Source organism: Hyposmocoma kahamanoa, unplaced genomic scaffold, assembly GCF_003589595.1.
Source record: "Hyposmocoma kahamanoa isolate Upper Pololo Valley unplaced genomic scaffold, ASM358959v1 210, whole genome shotgun sequence".
In the NCBI taxonomy this organism is placed as follows: domain Eukaryota; kingdom Metazoa; phylum Arthropoda; class Insecta; order Lepidoptera; family Cosmopterigidae; genus Hyposmocoma; species Hyposmocoma kahamanoa.
In genome coordinates this window covers 9,691,178-9,713,696 of record NW_020653731.1, presented here as the reverse complement: position 1 = coordinate 9,713,696, position 22,519 = coordinate 9,691,178, and the positions used below count along the sequence as shown (strand labels likewise).

The window sequence follows — 22,519 nt, the reverse complement described above, 5'->3', positions numbered from 1 at the left end:
AAGATTATACTTTTGAATGTTTATTTATATATTTTCTTGAGAAAGTACTCCACTAGTTTGTATTTATAATTGATACAAAGGTCGAACAAACTCAAAGACAAATTTCTACGATTCGGCTGGACTGGAAGCAGCGAGATTTTCGCCTAACGCGGGACATCGCTCTCCCACCTCAGCTATAGAATGAGTTAGTAAATCTTACGAATTTTACTATGTGCTTCTTGCAGATATTCGTTTTTTGTTTGCAAGGCTTTTTTTGCCGTAGCACCACCTTTCAGAAAACTATAAAAGCTTCACATTTTAAGTAATTTGTGTTTCAGTGCGTAGGAGTGTTTGTATATATTGGAAAGTCCAATACATTTATAATATAGTTACTAAATAAAATATTATTCTATCTAGATAGATCAGAATCAATTCAAAACAGATCTTTTACTAAATTCAAACAGAATCGTACTTGAGACGTGTCGTGATGTAGTAAATATTTGGTTCATTTTTGTTAGTAAATAAGTTTGCCCGATTATTTACGGAAGACGGTAGAATATTATCTCTCTGATAGAGCCGTAGTCTGTACGTTATTATTATTATTATTAAAAAAAGAATATACAGACTTCTACTGTATATTCATTCATGAATGTACAATAAATGTAGATATTATACTTATTTTTGTGATATTTATTATTTCGGGTATCTAATCTAGATTCCATAGTTAAAAAAATAAATGAGTTTTTAAATTGGAGAAACGATATTCCCCCGTAAATATGCAGAAGCCGAGAGTCTGCATCTTAGAGGTATAAGGACGGGCGAACAATACGTGATGTATCGAGCCACTGTCGTGTCAAACCAAATTGGTCTGGTCCACGTTAGCTCTATATATTTCTTTCCACCTTAACATATCCTTTTCTATTTATAATGAACATCGAAAACCTAAATGAAAAGTGAAAAAAAATGAAGATAGAAGGTATGGCTTTATGCCAAAGCCGTTAAAACTCTGTAGAATAATTTATAATAACTTATTTTTTAAATGACCTCAAAAGTTTGTGGATTTGTCAAATTTTATTTGAATCGTTTAGCGAAGAGTGGGTGATATCCAATAAATCGGATTCATCCCCTAATTTGCCACCCTTGAAGATAAAATATTTTCTTCAAATTTGAAAGGAACCAATATTGAGGTACCTCCTTTCCAACAAAAAGGAATCTTCGAAATCGGTTCACAAATGCCTGATAAATCGCACAACATTCAAAAAATACATACAAAAAAAAAGAAAACATACAGTCGAATTGCGAACCTCTTCCTTTTTTTTTGAAGTCGGTTAAAAATACTAGTACGAATGACAGTTGTCTTTTATTACGGATAAATCACTCACCAGCTTCGAAATTTAAACTAATTGTACGTAGTGTTTTGTCTACATCGAAGTCAGCATGAATAAATCTATAGTCTGACCTTAATTTGAACCAATAAACTCAAACACGGTATCATGTAATTAAATTCTCCAAAACCGTTTGATAATATTAAAATTGATTTTCGTGAATTTCGTTTATTATTGTGCTTATTTATTATTTGTTGAACTCAAGCACTACGAATATATTTATAATAATTCTCGTATAGTACAGGGTGTCTAAAATGCACCAAGTGTAAAAAAGATCTGTTTCTTCTTGATATAGTATCGATGGCATACACTATTATATATTATATTATTGCGACTCAGAACTTAGCCACGCTAATCAAGCCACGAGGAGCCGCCATACTGAACATGTTTGCCATTATGGTGAAAGGATGTGCCAATAAACTGCCTCCGTGGCCGAACGGTTACCATACCGGACTGCCACGCAGAGGTCCCCGGGTTCGATTCCCGGGCCGGGAGAAAATTATTTGTATGGCCTACATTTATTTCTCTCGTGAGTTTGGGTGTAATTTGTGGTTGTCTATGTGTGTGTCCATGGCACCCGCGACACAGGGTTTCCCTAGTGCGGGGCTATGTTGAGTGTGTGCGTTATTATTATTATTATTAATCAGCGATTTTAGTAGCAGTAGAGCTACTTGTGAAAGAGTTCGTCCAGGGAAGTGCTGCCACTTTACCTATTTCTGCCGCCAAGCAGTAATGACAGCATTACTGTGTTCCGACTTTGAAGGGCAAGGGTGCTGGTGAAATTACGGGCACATGGGACTTGTCAACTTATGTTTCAGGGTGACGGGCACAGTGGCAGTGCCTCTCAGATCTTTGCGATTTAAAGCTCTGAGTGGCACTGCAACTGTTATGGATAGACGTGTAGGTTACCATCAGGCGCACGACTTGTTCGTTCCGACACTTGATATTATGAAAAAATAAAATCAATCTCGCCGATTGCTGTCCAGGCTGCGCTAGACGTACTGTTATAATAAAAGTCACTTTCACAGCATTTATCAATATAATCCGTAATAGATGGGTAACGAAACATGGCCGCCCCATGCTCGCGCGCTGTCCGATCTCCACAGACTAAAAAACAATATGCGTTCGATCTCTAAAAACGACGAGAATTTTCAGCATGGCCGAACCAAAAACCCCAGTTCCCACTTTTCTCATTACAATTCTCTATTTTTTTTTTTATTATTGAACCTGACACTAGGAATACTATTCGTACGTCATTGGCGGGAAGGCTCCTTTCTTGCACAAAAATTACAATTAACAATCTATGATACCACTCGGAACACCCAAAACTAGAGACAATTTAAAAGAAATCTTTACTTCATTCTACCAGAAATCGGGCTTGATAATATCCTATGTAGTACTTAAACACTGATCAAGTGGGAAAATTATAGAAATCTATAATAATAATGAAATAATCTACTTTTTATTTTTAGTAGCAATAGAGCTTCTTGTAAAAGAGTTCGTCCAGTTATGTACTGCCACCAGTGCCACCTTACCTGTTTTTGCCGCCAAGCAACAATGTTAGTATTCCGGTGATTTGATTTTGAAAGGTGCTGGTGTAATTACAGGCACATGGGACTTTCAACTTACGTTTCAAGGTGACGGGCGCAGTGGCAGTGCCCCTCAGATCTTTGCGATTTAAAGCTCTGAACAGCACTAGCGTAGCAAGGGTTTCAGGCACGAGACTCAAAACCACTTTGCTGCCGAGCGAAATACACAACTTTTCACCACACTATAGCGAGGAAATCAGTTCAACGAAAAACAATTGAACTATAACAAATTAGTTATCGTTGTCAATTTAATGCCAATATTAATAAGACTAAAAGCAACAATAAAAAAACAACGGATTTCAATTACATTCATCGTCAAGTTCGAATTTCAAAAACCTTTTCCACGCTAACGCCTTTAAACACCTTTAAACACCTTTGCGCGCAGATTTCTAATGAGAAAGAAAGCCTTTCCGAGTTAGTGAGGTGAAAAAGTACTTTAAGACAACATGGTGATGATTAACGTAATATTCCTCTTATTTTCCATAGAATGCGAAGATTCATCATGGATAATGAACAACTCTACTATAATGACATGCATGTTACTGCATACTGAATCTGGCAATTATATTATAAGCTCAGTTTTAGTCGAGTCGAGGCGCAAAATTGAGATTCACAACTGGCCGATCGGAAACTTTTGACAATTCTAATCGGAACAACAGTTGATTTAACTCACACATTAGAAAGATATAGTAGGAATCAGGTTCATCTTCTCGCTCAGAAACCCATCTGATTTCGAGACAAGCGATCGGATCGATTCCGTTTTGAATCAAAAGCAGCAAGATGATTAGAAAAAAAAAGCCGTGGTAGCCTCATGGTTTGATCTGCGAAATTTAATGTGATATGTACCATGAGACTGCACGTCGAAGAAGGTTCACAACGTGTGATGTCTCCAACCTGGTAACCTCCTTGCTCGAGTGACTTGCGCGCCGGTTTTTATGGTGTCACCATCTCTGAGGCCGGGTCAATGAAGAAAACTAACTTTTCTATATTGTCTCGGGTCTGGATGTTTGTGGTGATGTCCTTGTTTCCGATGTCCACAACACAAGTGCTTTATTTACTTTGACAACGTATTTGATATTGTCTAATATTTTATTATATACCCTTGCCTGGGAGGAGACCCGTGTCCGGCAGTAGGACGTGTAAATAAGTTGATGACGATTAACTATGCACAAAAATGTTGTGCGAGCTTATTACAATTGCTGCTTTATAGCATATTCATAAGCTGTTAAAAACCCATCACATCCCAATAAACCTAAAAACAACTTTATCAAAATCATTACACCGAAAGAAAAGAGAATATAACACGAAACGTAAACTCCGAGACAATATAATTTAAGAAGGGAAATCCCTTCAAAATTTCTCAAGCGAGAGTTATAAAGATGATCTCTTCAAACGCTAGTACCCGAGAGACGGGAATATACCTACTGTTAAAATCTCTACGGGTATATGCCACTACTATTTGTTGCTATCAAACGACTTAATATAATATTTTTACTTCTACCTTCTAACGCTTATGAAAATAAGATAATATTATACTTAATCGTGTCTAAAATTAATATATTTTTATACGCTATTATATAAGTTGAAATCAATTATAATGATAATAACCCTATTTTAATGATAAGTATTATAATGATAAGTACCATCCTTAAAACAAAAAAGAATCATCAAAATCAGTTCACAAATGCCGGAGATATAGCGTAACATACATGCAAAAAAGACAATTGAATTGAGAACGTCCTCCTTTTTTGAAATCGGTTAATAACAAATGTTAGACAACATCACATACGTTGCTCCTATCCCAAAGTTAGAACTAAAGTACTTGTGTTATGTGAATCGGAAACAACGATGGTACCACAACTCCCACCAGACCGAAACAAGACCTTAGAGCTGGCGACACCATGAAATCCGATGTGCAAGCCACTGTACCAATGAGGTCGTCAAGGTCTTTTTCCTCTACGTTTAAGAGTAATATTCTTGGCATTTTTGCCCATTTTTTCTGGTTTTCTCACGCGTATTTCCTTATAATTATTTACCTGTACTTCCTTATTATTAATTACCTCATTATTCGCCTGGTCTACGTATTAATATGATTTACTGCGTCTAATGATGGTTTTGATAATAATCTAAATAGATTCCTCACTAATGTCGTTAATATCTGTACAGGATCTCTTTAGTATCTTTACAGGATTTAACTCAGGAGACAATGAAAATCTGTATTCACTGTTTAGAGTATATTGATGAAGGAGGAATGCCTTTCAATTTGAACATTGCCGAATAAGCCATTAAAACAATTGCTCTTTACAAAATGTAGGCGCTATTTTAAAAGAAAGTCTTCGTCTGTGAATAGTTATCTATTCTAAATGTTAGTTTTCATTCCCCGTAGATTTAGGTTTGTATTTTTTTAGGAATATTCTCTATATTAAGGTACTGAATTGTATTTGAGATGTATGTACCATTGAATGTAAACTGTTTTGTACAGGGTCAAGAGCACATCACGCTTGACGCTTAAGATTTAAATCCAACTCTATGCCGCTTACGATAAGACTCGTCCAAAGTACAAAGTATCAAGCTCGATGTGCTCTTGACTGTACATCTATAACAGAAAATACAAAAAAAATACACATCAAGTTCACCATTTGGCGATTCTAAGCGATACTAAATATTCCTATTGATACTAAATATGCCTATTCAGCACTTACAATGCGGCACAACTGGTGTACAAAAGTAGTTCCTGTAAATAGTTGTAGTAGCTACAAAGAAAATACACCGAGACAACGTAAATAAGTAAATGAAACTTTTACAATAACTTAACACCGACAATTATTCTAAGATTTAAACAACTAAATTAAATTAGCACTTCGTATTTAACCAGATTACACTGTCTCTCGCTCTTATTCTCAGAGATCATTGAACACAATCATAGAGAAAGGCTTCTTTTAATAAGCTCCTGGTAAGATTACTGATTTATTTTTCTTTATTGTTTTACTACATTCCAGTTTTATTATCCATCAAAATTTTCTAAACAAATATAAACCAAACCCACCGACTTAAGGAAATATATAAAAACTCATTCATTAATCACAGCAAGAACGTCTATCTCTCTCACTAGCATCTTGGAAACATATAGTAGGGGTTATATTACCCAGAGGCCTTCAGTCTATCCCGTACCGCCGAAGGGGAAATACGCTTTTCTCGTAAAAAAGAGCGGGAAAATTCATTCGCGATCTTTTATTCGAAACTTAAGAACAATGTCGACATTTTTGATAATTTTACGACAATATTCAGGAACGGTATGACTTGAAAATCGTTATTTGCAGTGTTGTGATTTTTTTTTAATTTAGTTTTTTATCGGACACAATGGATTTGAATTTTTGGAACATTTTTCTTCTGCCTTCGTGTTTTATTTGTAAGTATGTCTAAATTGTTTGAAGCATGTACTTTTCACTTTGAATAATATTGATTTCTATATTATTGCAGTTGTACTTAAGATGCGTCTGAAAACATTTAAAACTTACACTAAATTATTGACATGAGGTACATTTTTGCTAAATGTCATATACTTTAGCACTTGAATATATATATTAAACTGATGACTTCAGATACATGAATATTTTTGATAGTTCTGTTGCTAAATTACGACGAAGCAGTAAGTAAGTAAGTAAGTGAATTGTAACTTTTGAAATTAGTAACTTTATTGCTCTCTAAGTTACGACGCGACGTGATGTTGACACTTTGCATAAATTTGAAAAAAAAAATTGAATTTGGAGCGTCATTTAAACGTTAATCCGTTTCTATATTTGCTAAATGATATTTATTTATTTATTTAAATTTTATTGCGCTCTGAAGTACAAATGGCGGACTTAACTCCAAACAGCATTCTCATTGAATATTTCAAATATTTTTTTAAACCGCGACGCAATGTTACAATTTTCCCATCCATCTTCATATAAAAAAAATGTTTCTTTATTTAGGTATAAGCTCATTATAATTTAATATTACATTATACAACTTTTCTATTTAATTTTATTTACACGAAATTATTATTGATGAATTAAAAATTAAATTACATTTAAATTGAATTAATTTCTAATTTCAAAACCGAGTCTTCGCTTAAAAAGTAGCACGTAGTAGCGCATACGTCCATACAAAAATATTAGTCGATTCGCTCACTCTCGCAAGAGAAAAAAGTCTCTTACAGTATTATGGGTAAAAAATACTCTATTCTATTCACATATAGAAAGGCAAGCATGTTTTTATGTAGTTTGTGGTTATAATGATAAAGATAGTGTAAATGCAACATCGTTTTTGATTTCAGTAGTAATTTTTTCAATTATTTATATATCACAATCTTTTTTATCTCAAAAATTTTAAGGACAGTTGCTATAAAATTTCAATAAAAATAATAAAATGTTTTTTTTCTGAGTGGAGTAATTTCACTAAAAATATTAAAATTTTTATTCAATTAAAAATAACATAAATGAAATTATAAATTTGAGGCGTTTTGAATTTAATAATTATACACACGCTATCGCAGATAACTCACGGTAGGAAACATTTTTTTTCTTTTTTTTTAAAGTCTAGGGAAACCCTGTGTCGCGGGTGCCATGGACACACACATAGAGCACCACAAATTACACCCAAACTCAAGAGAGAAATAAATTTTGATTTGTGAGAAAAGTGTACTACTAGTAGGTACTATATGGTTCACTATTTAAAAATTATTTTTGACTTTTACTTCTTCTTCGTTTCGCATCGATAGCATACATTATACGTTGTGGCTTAGAACTCGGCCACTTCTAACTCAAAATAACATAGAAAAAATACATTTTAAGGAAATTTTCCAGTTTCCTAAATAACGGCTGTAAAAACTCCATCTATGCAGCTTTTGAAAAAGCGGTATTGATGGTGTTTTAAATTCTTCATAAAATCATTGATTAAACACTTAATTGTATTATTATACTTTAAGTTATTTACGAAATAAGACTATTTTTTCGGATATAAATCGTGTATATATTTTTTTTCAAACAAACCAACGTTTTGAGCCCTTTACAGGTTGCCGTGACAGTTACCCGTGACCGCGAAATAGCGAACATCTAAGAATTTTCAATTATAATCATTTTAATAATTTCTAAATTTAAAAATTGACTAACTTTGGTTAGTAGTATTATTATTCTTTGAGTTACAATCATTTTTGTAATTTGTAATTGTTTATAAACTGTAGAATTTTAAAGTAAGTTTTCTCCAAAACCACATAAAAACGGCTCTCGAGTAATAGAAATGGAAAATCGGTTATTCCGTAAAAATCACAGCACCGGACACACACACATTATATAACTACAAAATATAATACTTTAAATAACGTTATTCATTATAATATTTAACGAATAAATAAGTAAGCATAAGAAGTGCGCTGCGCTGTAACAGAATGTGTCGTCCACTCAGATTGTTATGGCGTCACTGCAAGTGCTAGGACGCTGATTTTCAGTGAACCCTGTTGCTGAAATCTTGAAGGAGTTTCTGTCCTACGTTTGGAATATTAAAATGCATCACCTCCTTGCACAATGAGAGGGCTTGGGCTTCTGTAGTTCCCACACTGTAGTTCCCACGTGGGCCCAGTGTGGATCGGGGGAACACGGTCGTTACATAAAATCCGAGATCAGAGGTGCAAGCCCGGAATCGAACCCACGACTCTCTGTTTGGAAGGCGGGAGGTCAAACCATTTGGCTAATACGGCACTTGTTAAATTTTACTGTAATTGTCACGTTTGAAAGGATTTTGGAATGCTGTGCAACGTCGACCTCTAATAGAGACGCAATCGATCTCCTACTAGGTTACGACCGGTCATTTTGTGACACTTTCACTACGACTGTACCCAGTCGGTAGTTGTAATTCAGCTCATGACTCGCTAGGAGTTTCTCACTGTGTTCTTTATCATATCTTTTTAACCGAATTCTCGATTCGACTGCATTTTTGTGCGCGATTACTCTGAAATATGTGAACCGATTTCAATAATTCTTTTTTTTGTTAGAAAGGGAGTACCTAAGTAATGGTCACATTTAAATTTGAAGTATATAAATAAGTATTCCGTTTTTCAATTTGTTATTCTTTGCGCAAATTGTATTTTGGTATTTTTTTAAGAAAATGATACAGGGTTAAAGTCCTTGACCGCTAAAGTATAGTTAATGCTGTTCATTTCTAATAAACTAAAAAAATACAATACACTCCTGAAATACATTTTCATGTTGATAGTACCACAGTATCTACCAAAACCAAGGTATCAAGTGGGAATAAAATACTACTATTTATTCTTGTTCCGATGGGAAAAGAAAATAATAAAAAATAAAACGGATCCACAAGGGGATCAGATGAGAATAACTTGTCTCGAAACATTCTCTTAAAATAGGCCAAGCATCATAAAAACAAAGAAAATTCCACAAGAAAGGTCAAGATAATAATATTAAGAACAATTATTATTATCGCAGAAGTCGTTCCTCTTTACGCTTACCGCCTGGTCAATTAGGGGTTCAAACGTGGTATCTAAGCGTGAAATGGAACGTTCTGAAGTGTTATTGTTATGAACCAACGCAAATACAAATAAGTGTTATTAAAGGTTTATAATATTGGTGGTTCTTTTACTGTATAATCCATTAACATTATATATGATATGTAGGTAATTTTGGCGGTAAAAATACACTAACAGATAATGTATACGCGTTATTATTAAAATTTGCACCGTTTCTAGAAACTGGGTGGTAAGTAAGTCGTTACTATCGGTTAATATATTAACAAAAATAAAAGATGTTTTTGTTTTCAGACAACTAAACGGTCCATAGATTAATAATAAAGTTTCCTTTTTGAGAATAAAGATTTTATTTGTTTTGCAAATTATTCGAATATTACAACAGTTACCTATTCTCATTTATAAATTCTCTATTTCTTTATATTATTTATCTCTAATTCTCTATTTTGTGATACCAAGTGCAGGGACGAACAAGTCGTGTGTCTGATTGGAAACGACACGCCTGTCCATAGCAGTTTCAGTGCCACTCAGAGCTTTAAATGGCAAAGATTTGAAGTACATTGCCACTGCGCCCGTCACCCTGAGACGTAAGTTGACAAGTCCCATGTGCCTGTAATTTCACCAGCACCCTTACCCTTCAAAACCGGACCGCAATAATGCTTACATTACTGCTTGACGGCAGAAATAGGTAAGGTGGCAGTACTTCCCTGGATGAACTCTTTCACAAGGAGCTCTACTGCTACTAAAAGTGGTTGTTAATATTTTACAAATGACCCGGTACATATAATTTTATTTCTTTAAAGATAGACGAAACGGAATATTCAGCTCTAATTGGTTATACAAATTTTTTTTTTGTTAAATATTTATAGTCCCCTTGCTGGGCACAAGCTTCCTCCACATAATTCCGAAAAACTAGTAAACCCGCATTCGAACCCGCAACCTTCAGCTTGAGAGGCGGTAGCTCAAACCACGGCTATATTATTTATTAAGTTATATAAAAAAACCTTAGTAACAATAAAGCTACAAAATTCGGAAGTTAACACACATGGTGTACGCAGATGTTTTTTTAATTTTGCAGAAAGCAATTTTATTTTTTACGCAAAAACTTTTGATACAGTTTCAGAGAAAAGAACAATTTTGGAAATAAAAAGAAGTTTAAAAATTTACTGGAGACCCAAATTTATATAGCATGCGTAGACCAGTCGATTATGCAGTGCCGTAGTATATCTTCTTTGATAGAGTGGTCATAGTCATGAACGGTCCATTTCGCACATGCTTGCTTTTGTTAAAACTTTTCTCCGTTTGCTTTTGTTCAAGGATTTCTGGAACATTCGGTATCGAGAAAAGTATATATTCAGAATCCTCCCGAGTCGGTAACACCGCCTCAGATATAAGAATGGTTACACACAGCTACTTTTAACAGTGATAGACACGCGAGTTTGAGAAACGCGCGATTACACCGCGACTAACGATTTATAGGCGGTTGCATCGATGCAGATACGCGTGAGCATCGCGACAAAATAGCGAGGGCGTGTGAATCCTACCATATATACTATGAATAATACCATAAAAACAAACGCTGCTGCAACGAAATCAGTTAGAGGAAGAGGCAAGCGCAGCGGACACCTCTGCGCGCACCAGCACTCCATAATCGTCCATCACGCTGTGCTTACTTATAAATTTGTCACATTTTTTATACAGTGTTGAAATTACGCCATTACAAGGTATATACATGAAGCAGATATGATGACGCGATACTGTATCGCGATCGTATCACTGCTTAATTAGCGCGTGCGTGTAGGTTTAGACAATTAGCACGGAAGAAAAAGCAATAGAAGTGCCTCAAGCCTTGATTACTATCAGGACCGAAGTGCTGCTATCTAGCGGCAATAGCTGAGAAGACGACGAACGATTAACGTTCTCCAAAAAAGTCGACCGTATTGCAGCGGTAGACGGTTTATTTTCGTTTCCTATAACAAAAAATCTATTACGATAAACAGAAAATGCAAAATTCGAAAGTGGTAAGAAATACCATACCATGTATGGCCTATATTACAGGTGCGGCTTTAATTTTTGCACTGCAAAGTAGCAAAGCAAGGCATTTTTACACGACATTCGAGGTTTTGCGTGACATAATTGACACGACTATAACGAAAATGGCGGACTGCACTCAAATATAAATAAATCCGCGTACTGTTGGCACACGTGTTACGTGCTCCACGCATTTCTACTGTATTTATTGTTCTGTGACAATTAGCGACTGTATCGCTACTGCATCGCAAGCGAATAGCTGCTTTTACCAACCACATGCATAACAGACTTAAGATCTGATGTCCCATGGCACCGTATTTATGATATTGGGGGAACTTTAGTATAAGTATTGCAAATATATAAAGGCGGCAGTAAACTCTTTCCATAACAGTGCCTGATTGTTTGTCGATTTATGTATCCAATCAAAAGAACAGACAACTGACGAGCTTATGTCCCACAGAATGGCAACGCCAATAGCGGGCTTTACACAGACACTCTATCGTGCGTGATACAGCAATCATGTGCGATTGAGCGTGCGTGTAAAATGTTGGAAGGAAAAGGGAAAGATCGCGCGTTTGCGCTCACCAGTCGCGCACTCCAACACGCGGCAGTTTCACGCGGTCTATCCTGCGATATAGTCTTTACACGGAGACGTTCTTTGCGTTTTAGCAAAAACGAACACAAGCAATCGCGTGCGAAAGAACGTAGGCTTAAAAAAATCAAACAGGTAATCGTGCACGATTGCGCGTGCAGGATTTCCCGGGCGCAATCCTGTACGATCCTGATCACACGCGATAGAGTGACTGTGTAAAGGGGGCTAATATTAAGAATGCTTCCTAATTATCCCAAATGTCGCAGTAACCACTTCTCCTCGCGCGACATGGTGTTGACGCATACCGACAAGTGGGACTCGACCCTTAAGAGCTCTAACGTAAGCCCTTAACTTTGTTATTATGCTGCATTGTTGCGATATTATAGATATTGTTTATAGATAATTACTGGCGTCTTGTAAGACGTAGTAGAATTAGGACGTAGTATAAATAAGTTAGTGATGTGTATATATCCCACACGATATCAAAAATGACAAAACAAAATCATAATTATATTGGACGTGATTTTTGGATGATTGAAGGACGTTTCCGACTAAAATAGTGTAATTTTGTGAAGAATGTACATAACTGACACAAAAAGGATATATATTTATACTTGTCAAGATCATAAGTTTTGCAAGATAGTAATACTTTTATACCCGTGGCTTTGTTTCCTTTATAATGTGGGCTTGTTTAACATTTTACTTTCTATACTCATAGTCACGTTTTAGAAGAACTCTAAAAATTGTTGAATTACGTTAATTAATTATTTAACGTTCAATTGAATCACATATATCAGAACGTTTGATCGAAATCAAGACGGTTAAAGTCGTTCTTTTTTCAAATTAAATATATTTAGGGAAACGCTAAAAAGATGTTGAATTATGATAATAACGTTCCATACGATCTACTGCTGCATATACCAGAATATTTAATCGAAATCAAAAGACGATTGAAGTCATACTTTTGTCAAATTATTTATACGTTCTGGTATTTATATAATGTGGCGAGTGGCTCGTATGAACATTATTATAATTCTTTCATTTCTTTTTTTTCTTTTCTTCTAGTCCCTACTAGATTTAGATTTAGACCCTTCTAAATCGCGGCTACTAAATATTAAAAGCAAATGGAGTACAATTTTACTATTCAAGTTCAAGTCATTTCAATATATGACTTACAATACATTGTCCACTACTTTTCACAGCATATTTCAAGACCGCCCATAATAGATAGCCAGTCAGGCATTATGAAATTTAAGATATCCTAGTTCGATTTGGAGCCCTAAAAATGAGATAAATGAAGAAACAGGGCAGAGGGGTCCCTGTTTCTAAACTGGATTTATTTACGGAAAAACACAGCTACAAAATAAATTTACTTACCCTACATCCCTTAAATCAATTGGCCTAAATCCCGCCTTTTAAATGTACACGACAGTTAGAGATTTATTGCGTAATGTAGGCTCTTATGTCTGTTTAAATTCATTTCAACAGTGATTATTTAAGTTGACGTTTAGACGAGATTTATTTAACAATTAGCAGTTACAAATGTACTGTATTCCCATTGTTACTACAATAAGTCACACTAAGTACACAAAAAAAACTGTTTATAATTATTTTATAAAATTAGAGTTACTCACGGCGATTTTTAGCAGCGATGCAAACGCTCGTTCGTAAAACGTTGCATCGCTACATTTGAGATATAATGGCGATTGCATCGATGCGCGTTTGCGATCACTTTAATTTTCAAATTATGTTTGTAACTTGTAGATACAACTAAAATAATAATGTAGCAACCCTACATTCCACGCGGAGTGTAAGCATTTACCCGCCGAACAAGCGGGAGTTGCTCTACTTGTTCTTATTATGCTGTTATCGTAAACGGCATAGAGTTGAATTTAAATCTTAAATATCAGACTTGACGTGCTGTTAACCCTGTACCAATACTAAAAGATACTAAATTTACCTCCAGGGAACAAATAGGTAAGTAGAAAATATGTGTGGTTTTGTTCAGATGGAACTCGTACGCCACTCGCCCCGCTTTGAAATGGCCGCGTAGGAAATGCTCTGGACTGAAAATGGGCAATATTATTCATGAAACAGGTTATTGGAACTTGGAACTCACTTCACTTCACTGCTTTAAAATCAAACAGCATCTAGATTACCTACTCCAAGATATAAAAAGGGCAAGCTTGTATTTTAGTGCGTTACTTCATGCCGTTGAATGTGCCAGATCTTCACTTAGTACTCAATGACGTACTAGTAACTGCAGAGCTCCTCATGATATAATTCGTCCAGGGAAGTATTGCCACCTTACCTATTTCTGCCGTCGAGCAGTAATATGAGCATTACTACCTTTCGGTTTTGAGAGGTAAGGGTGCTGGTGAAATTACAGGCGCATGGGGCTTGTCAACTTATGTCTCAGTGTTTCAGGGTGACAGGCGCAGTGGCAATGCCCCTCAGGTCTTTGCGATTTGTATGTAGTTCTTAGTGGCACTGCAACTGTTAAGGCGAGTCGCTTACAAAGCGCACGACTTGTTCGTCCTGATTACTTGATATTATATAAAAAAAACTCATACTAAAAACTTTTTATTTACCGCCTACATTTGCCGATAAATAGATAACTGCCTCCATGGGCGAACGGTTACCATGCTGGGCTGCCACGTAGAGGTCCTGTGCTCGATTCCTGGGCCGAGAGAAATGTTTGTATGGCGTACATTTTATTCTTTCTATAGTGAAGGGATGAACAAGTCGGGCACCTAATGGTAAGCTACACGCCTGTCCATAACAGTTACAGTGCCACTCAGAACTTTAAATTGCAAAGATTTGAGGGGCATTACCCCTGCGCCCGTTACCCTGAGACATAAATTGACAAATTCCATGGGCCTGTAATTTCACCAGCACCCTTACCCTTCAAAACCGGAACGCAGTAACGCTGACATTACTGCTTGGTGGCAGAAATAGGTAAGGGGGAGTACGACTCTGGGCGAACTCTTTTACAAGGAGCTCTACTGTTACTAAAACTTCTACTAGTTCGGGTGTTATGTGTGATTGTCTAAGTGTGGGTTCCCGGCACCAGCGATATAGGGTCTTTTTAGTGCGGGGCTATGAGTGTGTGCGTTATTTATTCACCATTTTTTGCCACAAACTGTTCTCATTTTAGTAGCCGATGACGTAAAATGAACAACAAATAATATTCTAATTGTTATAATCCTTATGCGACGTGCCTATATGCTACTAAAACAATCCTCGTCTTTTTTACTTTGGTAGATAATAGACCAACGCAAAGGACTATTTCTATAATAAATGAATCCAATAACAGCAAAAGTTTCTCTATTTACCAGAAATGCAACCCTTCCTGCAATATTGAACTTCTAATAACAACTCTAACATCGAAGCTGTTACGATGTGATATTAGATATAGTAACCTCCGGGCAATAATGAAAATGCTAACCGTTGTCGGTGGTTTCTCCCTGCGGATTTACTTGATCAAACGCTGTAAAGAGTTATAGTATTATTTTATCTGTCAGACAATCGCGTAAGTTCATTCGGTTTCCGATCTGAAATTAAGGATTTGCTTGGGTTTAAGAACACTATATTAAAACCAAGTTACAAAAGTACCATTCCCAAATCAGTTTAACCGGTAGTCGATATCTGGGGAGATCTCTGTGGTACTTAGAAAACCAAATCGTTTAACGACGTTAGGTATAGTAAGGCATAATGTCAAGGTCTGACAAGTCTGCGTAAAAGCGATGCCACTCGAAGCGTTGCGTCGACATTGCGTTATAAGTACTACATATAAATGGAGCTACATACCCATGATGCGTTGAAAGTTGGAACAGCGCGCGGTGGCAATTACGTTTGTATCGGATCGGACAAGGGGCCAGAAGACGAAGCGGGGAGGGGTGCTGCGGTGCTTAAGTAAGCGGCGTTGTATATCGACACCACATCGCTCGTGTGACATTCGGTGCAATGAAATCATAGCATTGCGACAAGACAGGCGGCAGGCAAGGCAGAAGACAAAAAACAAAATGAGTTTGTTGCAATTTAAACTACCGTTTTTTCCATTATATATCAGAGTTTTTACAAGTAATTATAGAAATAGTGGTTTACACGTTTAGATTGAACCGGAAAGACAATGTCTATGCTGCTGGATTGGTTGTTTTTCGCCGTCAGCCGACCGTAGAACAGAAATCGATCTGTCATTAATAAATCTGGTCTTAAATAAATTTCTTTGTATGAAGCGCTTGGTATTTTTTGGTCTTTAGCGAAGTTTTAATCTCCTAGTACACGAGAAAATATTACGCTTTGCTATTTCCGTAGACATCAATGAAAATACTAAACCAGCGTTTATAATGTTCTCGCTTAAAGTTCAAAATTGTGTGATTTGAGATGTGAAAATTTATCCCAACAATTGTATTAGCATTGTAATGTCGGTGCTAAGGAGTTGAGCCTTACCTATTAAGTTTTCATTGTGTACTTAACGTGTAAAGGTACTAAAGATGAAAAGGTAATATTGGCAAGTAGGGCGGGTGAATATAGCGCGTTTGGACGAAATTTTAAGTTGGAAGTCGTTGTAGGTCGAATGGTTACCGATATCTTCAACTTTTTATAGGTGTTGTAAAAACCGATTAAGTGATGGATCAAGGAGATAGATAGCAGCGTCTTCCTTCTGCATTAGATTATCGACTAACGTTGAAACTAAACCTGTGTAACCAGACAACCGCCTGGAGCATTATTATTTTTGTTATTCTTGTTAACCCGCATGCCTATGAAGGTTATGGAAAATAAAAACTTGGCCTTCACATACTTATTAGCCCCCTTTACACAGTCACTTTATTGCGCGCGGGAAAGCCTGCACGCGCAATTGTGCGCGATTAGGTACCTGTTTGAAATTTTTTATGGTAAAGTTCTTTCGCGCGCGATTGCTTATGTTCGTTTTTATTACAACTGAAAGAACGTCAGTGTAAATGCTAATAGCGTCGGACAGACCATGTGAAACTGGTGCGTGTTGTTGTGCGATTGCGTGCGCGACTGATGAGTGCAATCGCGCGGTCTTTCCCTCTTCCTTCCAAAGTCATTACCCGAGCGCTCAATCGCGCACAATTGCAGTATCACGCGCGATAGAGTGACTGTGTAAAGCGCGCCACTGTTGTCATCATTACTGCATATACGCCCACTAATGGGCACGGCTTTCCTCTAAAGATAGGTTGCATAGGCTATACTCCTCCATGTGGAATCAATGCGGATTGAGTTCTTTACATGTATTTGCACAATGAGTTCTTGTTTTCTTTTGTTTTTAATTAATATATTTTTATGATTCCAAGTGAACGTACAAGTCGTGCGCTTGGCGGTAAGCAACACGCCTGTCGATAGCAGTTTAGTTTTTTTTAGTTTAGTTTAGTTTAGCAGTTTAGTAGCAGTCATTGAGTATATAACCAGAAATAGAGACGAAATGTCATTTGATTTGTTTGAAAACTATTCTGCCAAATGACAACTTTTGACAACTCCGCTCCGATAGACCAGCCCGAATCCGAAATATGCTTTAGAGATGGGCAACCAAGTATTATATTATCGAAATCGATAGTATATATCGACGCCTTACTTTCTCAAACACTTATCTTATAAAGAGTGATTATTCAGGAGATGGTAAGAATATCAAGGATATTAATTTGGATGCATTACTTTAAGAATAGGTAAAAGCCAGTATGTGAATATTAAGGAAATTTGATGTGAAATCATCCTGCAAGTATGTATATACAATGCATTTTTTGCATTTCAGTTACTTTGTTTTTTAAGATACGAGTTTGAGAAAGTAAGGTGACGATATGGCATTATAAATAACCATTACCTGTTTTTTTACCGATTTCGAATTGTGTAGTATTGTTAGAATACATAGTCATTCCGAGTGAGCAAGTACTGAATGTATTTCTTACACATTTGTACGCTTTTGTCGAATAAAAATTCAACGTAAAAGCGAAACTCCTCAATTCTAGCGAATATTTGTTTTTTACAATTTTCCCTGTCCTGTGTTTTAGATATTGACGTTGTACGATTTCTTCATTAAGCACACCAATTTCTTTAAAGTGTTTCGCTTTAACGCGAAAACCTTTCGCTTTTATAATTTTTTTTACCTCTAATTCCTTTATTATGAATTTTAAAGATACCATCCTCTTGTTATAGTAACGTACTTTCTCTTGTAGTGCATTAATTGTCTTATTTTTATGCTTAACCTGACTTGTCAACTCTAAAACACGTCCGCAAAGACGTTTTTTGGTCCGAGAATTAAACTGTGTAGGAGTTTCAGGATCGTTAGCTTTTTATTTAGTTGCCCTAGGTTTAGTTGGTAAAAGTTCATTTTAAGATGATGATAGTATAGGACTTGCATTTTCCGGAGGGGAAAAAAGGGGAAAAGTCGAGTCTATGAATAATATAAGTTTATTAAAGTTAAATTAGACGGATTACATAGGAAATGAAACTATTTTTCCGGATTTAAATCGCGTATATTTGTTTTTTCAAACAAACTGACGTTTCGGGCCCTTTACAGGTCCCATGGTCACGGTTGTCAACCGTGACCAACCGAAAAATAGTTTCATTTCCTATGTGTAACAATCGCGAAAACCTAAGAACTCGATAGACGGATTACGTTTATCACTTAGTCCTACAGGCGTATGCAATGTAGGAATTGTGGTATCAAATAAGCGGCGACGAATGTTCTTTGTATAAAAACTGACTTCTGTGAAATTCCGAGAGCTAGCGACGCTGTAATTGCTTGGAAACCAGTATTCCCTTTTCGTGGAAACAATCGATTTTTCCTTAAGGCCCGGATCCTTAGGAAATCTTCAAACACAATACAAAAATTCTAAGTTTTTTTCGGTACCCACGGATTTTAAACAAAACAACTGACAGTACACTACGCTAACTGCCCATGGGTCTCCCCAAAACCCATAAACAGTCTGGACTCATCGGGGACTTGGCACAATCAACATACTTGCAAGGTGAATAGGTGATCGCAGTATGTTAGTTGAAAAGTCATCCATGGAAACATATGGGGTGGTATTATACTAGGCCAACACGACACGGCCATAAGAAGTTAAATATATAAATATACTCTCAAACAAAAACGATGTTCCTGAGCAATAAAAACGAACGACAATCTATCCCGTAATAGTTAGTGTTTCTTGTCCATTATTTGATATACTTATAAAATCGATACATTATACTCAATACTTAACTACGACGACGTCAGATGTAGATTTTTTACTTTACCGATTGTTTAAATAAATCATTATACAGTAATCATTGACTTACAAATAAATGGACGACGGGTCTAATACAAAAACCACGAAAAAAATGTCCCAAGTCAACCTATTTAAGCGTAGTGACATGAAAAGGAATAGGACAAAAGCTAAAACGTTGAATTTAAATTGTAATGTCATCGCAGTACTGCCTAATTTTGCTTGCTTCGCTGTCAATCGAACAAACGAAGACTAAAACGTGAATGACGCTCTGTATACGATTTTAACGCCCTATAAGTTCGGACACTTTTTAGCGCGGACCCGACGTCCATATAATTGTAAGTCAATGACAGTAATAATTATATTTGCAAATATCGATATATAATATGATTTTTTCAGTGCAACACTAGCAACGCGTGCTCAATGAACAGAATGAGATGACGTAATGGGAGTTGCATTAGGTGGAAGCAAGACGCATAAATTATTTGAAACAATTGATGGGTGTTGTCAATGGTTTCACTGCAAATAGACCAGTTTAACTTGAGCTATGCTATAATGGACGAAAATTGAAGAATTACATATTTAATATTTAATTATCGATGAAATGTGATTCCGTTTGTTTTGTAATTGGATGTTTTGCTGTTTTTCCCACACCACCGAATAGAATAGCACAGCATTGTTAGAGATATTATATTTATTACAATAAATACAGAATATTTTTTTGAATATACGGAGACGTACACACAGGTCAGTAGTTAATATAGGCCATATTTCAGTGCAAACGAGAGTTGATATTTATACAAGCTGTATCGCTAATGTGTTACCAGGAATAAATGGCCCTTATTTCGTCTCTATTTCTGGTCATATACTCGAAGGTAGCAGTAGAGCTCCTTGTGAAAGAGTTCGTCCAGGGAAGTACTGCCACCTTTCCTATTTCTGCCGCCAATCAGTAATGTCAGCATTATTGTGTTCCGATTTTGAAGGGTAAGGGTGTTGGTGAAATTACAGGTACATGGGACATGTCAACTTACGTCTCAGGGTGACAGGCGCAGTGGCAGTTGCGATTTAAAGCTCTGAGGACACTGCAATTGTTATGGACAGGCGAGTAGCTTACCATCAGGCGCACCACTTGTTCGTCCCGTCACTTGTTATTATAAAAAAAAATTTGCAATGCCACTGTGCCTGTCACCCTGTCCACCATGTGCCTGTAATTTCACCAGCACACCAGAGCGCCGTAATGCCCACATTATTGCTTCACGGCAGAAACAGGTAAGGTGGCAGTAGTTCCCTGGACGAACTAGAATGAACTCCTTCACAAGTTGTTCTACTGCTACTTTACATGATATTTCATAATGAACAATTATTAAAACGAATAAACGTTATGCCAACTAGACTGTCATTGCTCTATTATAAAACATGTGTATTATGTGGGTGCAAGTGAAAATAGAAACAATATTTAGTGAAGAAACCCAACGTTATCTTTCAAACAAACTTAAACTCTCAAATTTTCGTGAACGAAATTTTCAAAAAGCACTTTAGTTTGCAGTTTCAAAAGCAAACACTATCAAAACCCCCTTTGTGCTGGAATACGTAGAGCACTTTAGGCGTTGTCTCAAAAGATTTCTAAGAAAAACTTATCTAGGTTACGCCTCAAGCTTTCAAAGCTGTCAAAGAAGACTCAGATTTTAAAATCGTTTTTATTTTTTTACGATCGCTAAGTCATTTTTTGGGAACTCTTTTATATGTTTCATCATCATCAACCCATTTATACGTCCCGCTTCAGGGCACGGGTCTCCTTTTAGGTGAGTTTTAGGCCATAGTCCGCCACGCTGACCCAATGATGGTTGAAACATGGTAAGATTAAAAAACTTAAGTGAAGGTGGGATATTATTTCAACACCTTATAGCATGATAGCGAAGCTCCCGGTAAAGGCCTCAGTGTGGTGAAGTCGACCCGTCTATAGAGACCGCACGGATAGGTAATGAAACGCGGAGAATTTTTGACTTTGTTAGCTTTTGTGTAACTGTATATTTTTCATTCGTAACTGTTTTGTACCATTTTATCTCATTCGTCTGTAGTGAATCTAAATATTAATTTTAATGTGGACCCAACCATGCTTATCTAAGAATAATAATCAACCCTGTTTTACAAAGTAACATTATAATGTTCATTATTAACATAACCTCAAAATGAAAGTGTTGCTTCTAATTATTAACTTTCACTAGTAAAAAATATAAATCCTGCAGAATTAGAAACTATAAGGAAATACAAATGAAACCTTGTATCTGCGATTGATAGTCGTCAACTTTTTTTACCTTTTTTTGACCGTACAGAACTTGGGCATTGTTCTTTGCAAATTTGTATTTTCTACGAAATGCATTAAGAGCCCTCATGCCAAAAAAGTTTTGACGTTGGCTCCACCCACACTCCCCGCTACCCGCTCCTATCATTCGCCGCCCGCTACCCATACGTCGCAGCGCAAACCGATCAAAAGTAATTTTCGCGCGCTTGTCGTGGACCCGTAAACATTGAATCCATAGAGTCGTATTCGACTACTTAAAATTTTTATTACACTTCTTTATTCAAATAAACGTATTACGTATTTAAATATCTAACCCTAATTCTGAAGTACAATTTGAATAAAATGAGTTAATACACCGCTAAATTTTAAATTTATTTATTTGTTTGCAAATTTTACAGCTTTTAAATTTGGTTTACATTTCTGAATAATGTACTTACATAGCCAATTACAAAGTTTGTCAGATTAAAATTTATTTTTTACGTTATATAAAATCTAATTCGATGCCAGAACGAAGCGACTTAAAGTATTGTTTATCATAGAACAATATAACAAATTGAAACATATATTGATAACATATTACAACTGAATTCCGTTGTACTAATAGATTTAGACATTAATTTTTGATTACTATATTTTTTAAATGAAGCGACTTGCACCATAATAAACAAATGGACTTTAGTAGAGTGTGTGCATTTGTGTGTCTACATATGTGAAGATGTATGTGCATATGTGTGTATGTCTATGTAAATATCTGACAAATTTCTGCACGAGTTTTCTTTTTTTTGATAACTTTTTAGTTTTTTAATTTTTCTAGCGGCAAGGCTGAAATAATTCATTTCGTTGTCGTTTTCAATTAAAATACAAATTGATAGAAGCCATGCAAAAA

The 22,519-nt window shown here is 36.0% G+C and overlaps 1 protein-coding gene across 1 annotated transcript in view; it reads left to right on the top strand.

Annotated features, from left to right (window-relative positions):
* The first annotated feature begins 6,128 nt into the window (after nt 1-6,128).
* Nucleotides 6,129-22,519, top strand: part of LOC113227398 (Down syndrome cell adhesion molecule-like protein Dscam2) — a 161,969-nt gene continuing 145,578 nt past the window's right edge. Inside the window, exon 1 of the mRNA XM_026460291.1 lies at nt 6,129-6,362. Within this exon, the coding sequence (XP_026316076.1) occupies nt 6,314-6,362 (49 nt within the window). The 5' untranslated portion in view covers nt 6,129-6,313. The remainder of the gene's footprint in view (nt 6,363-22,519) is intronic.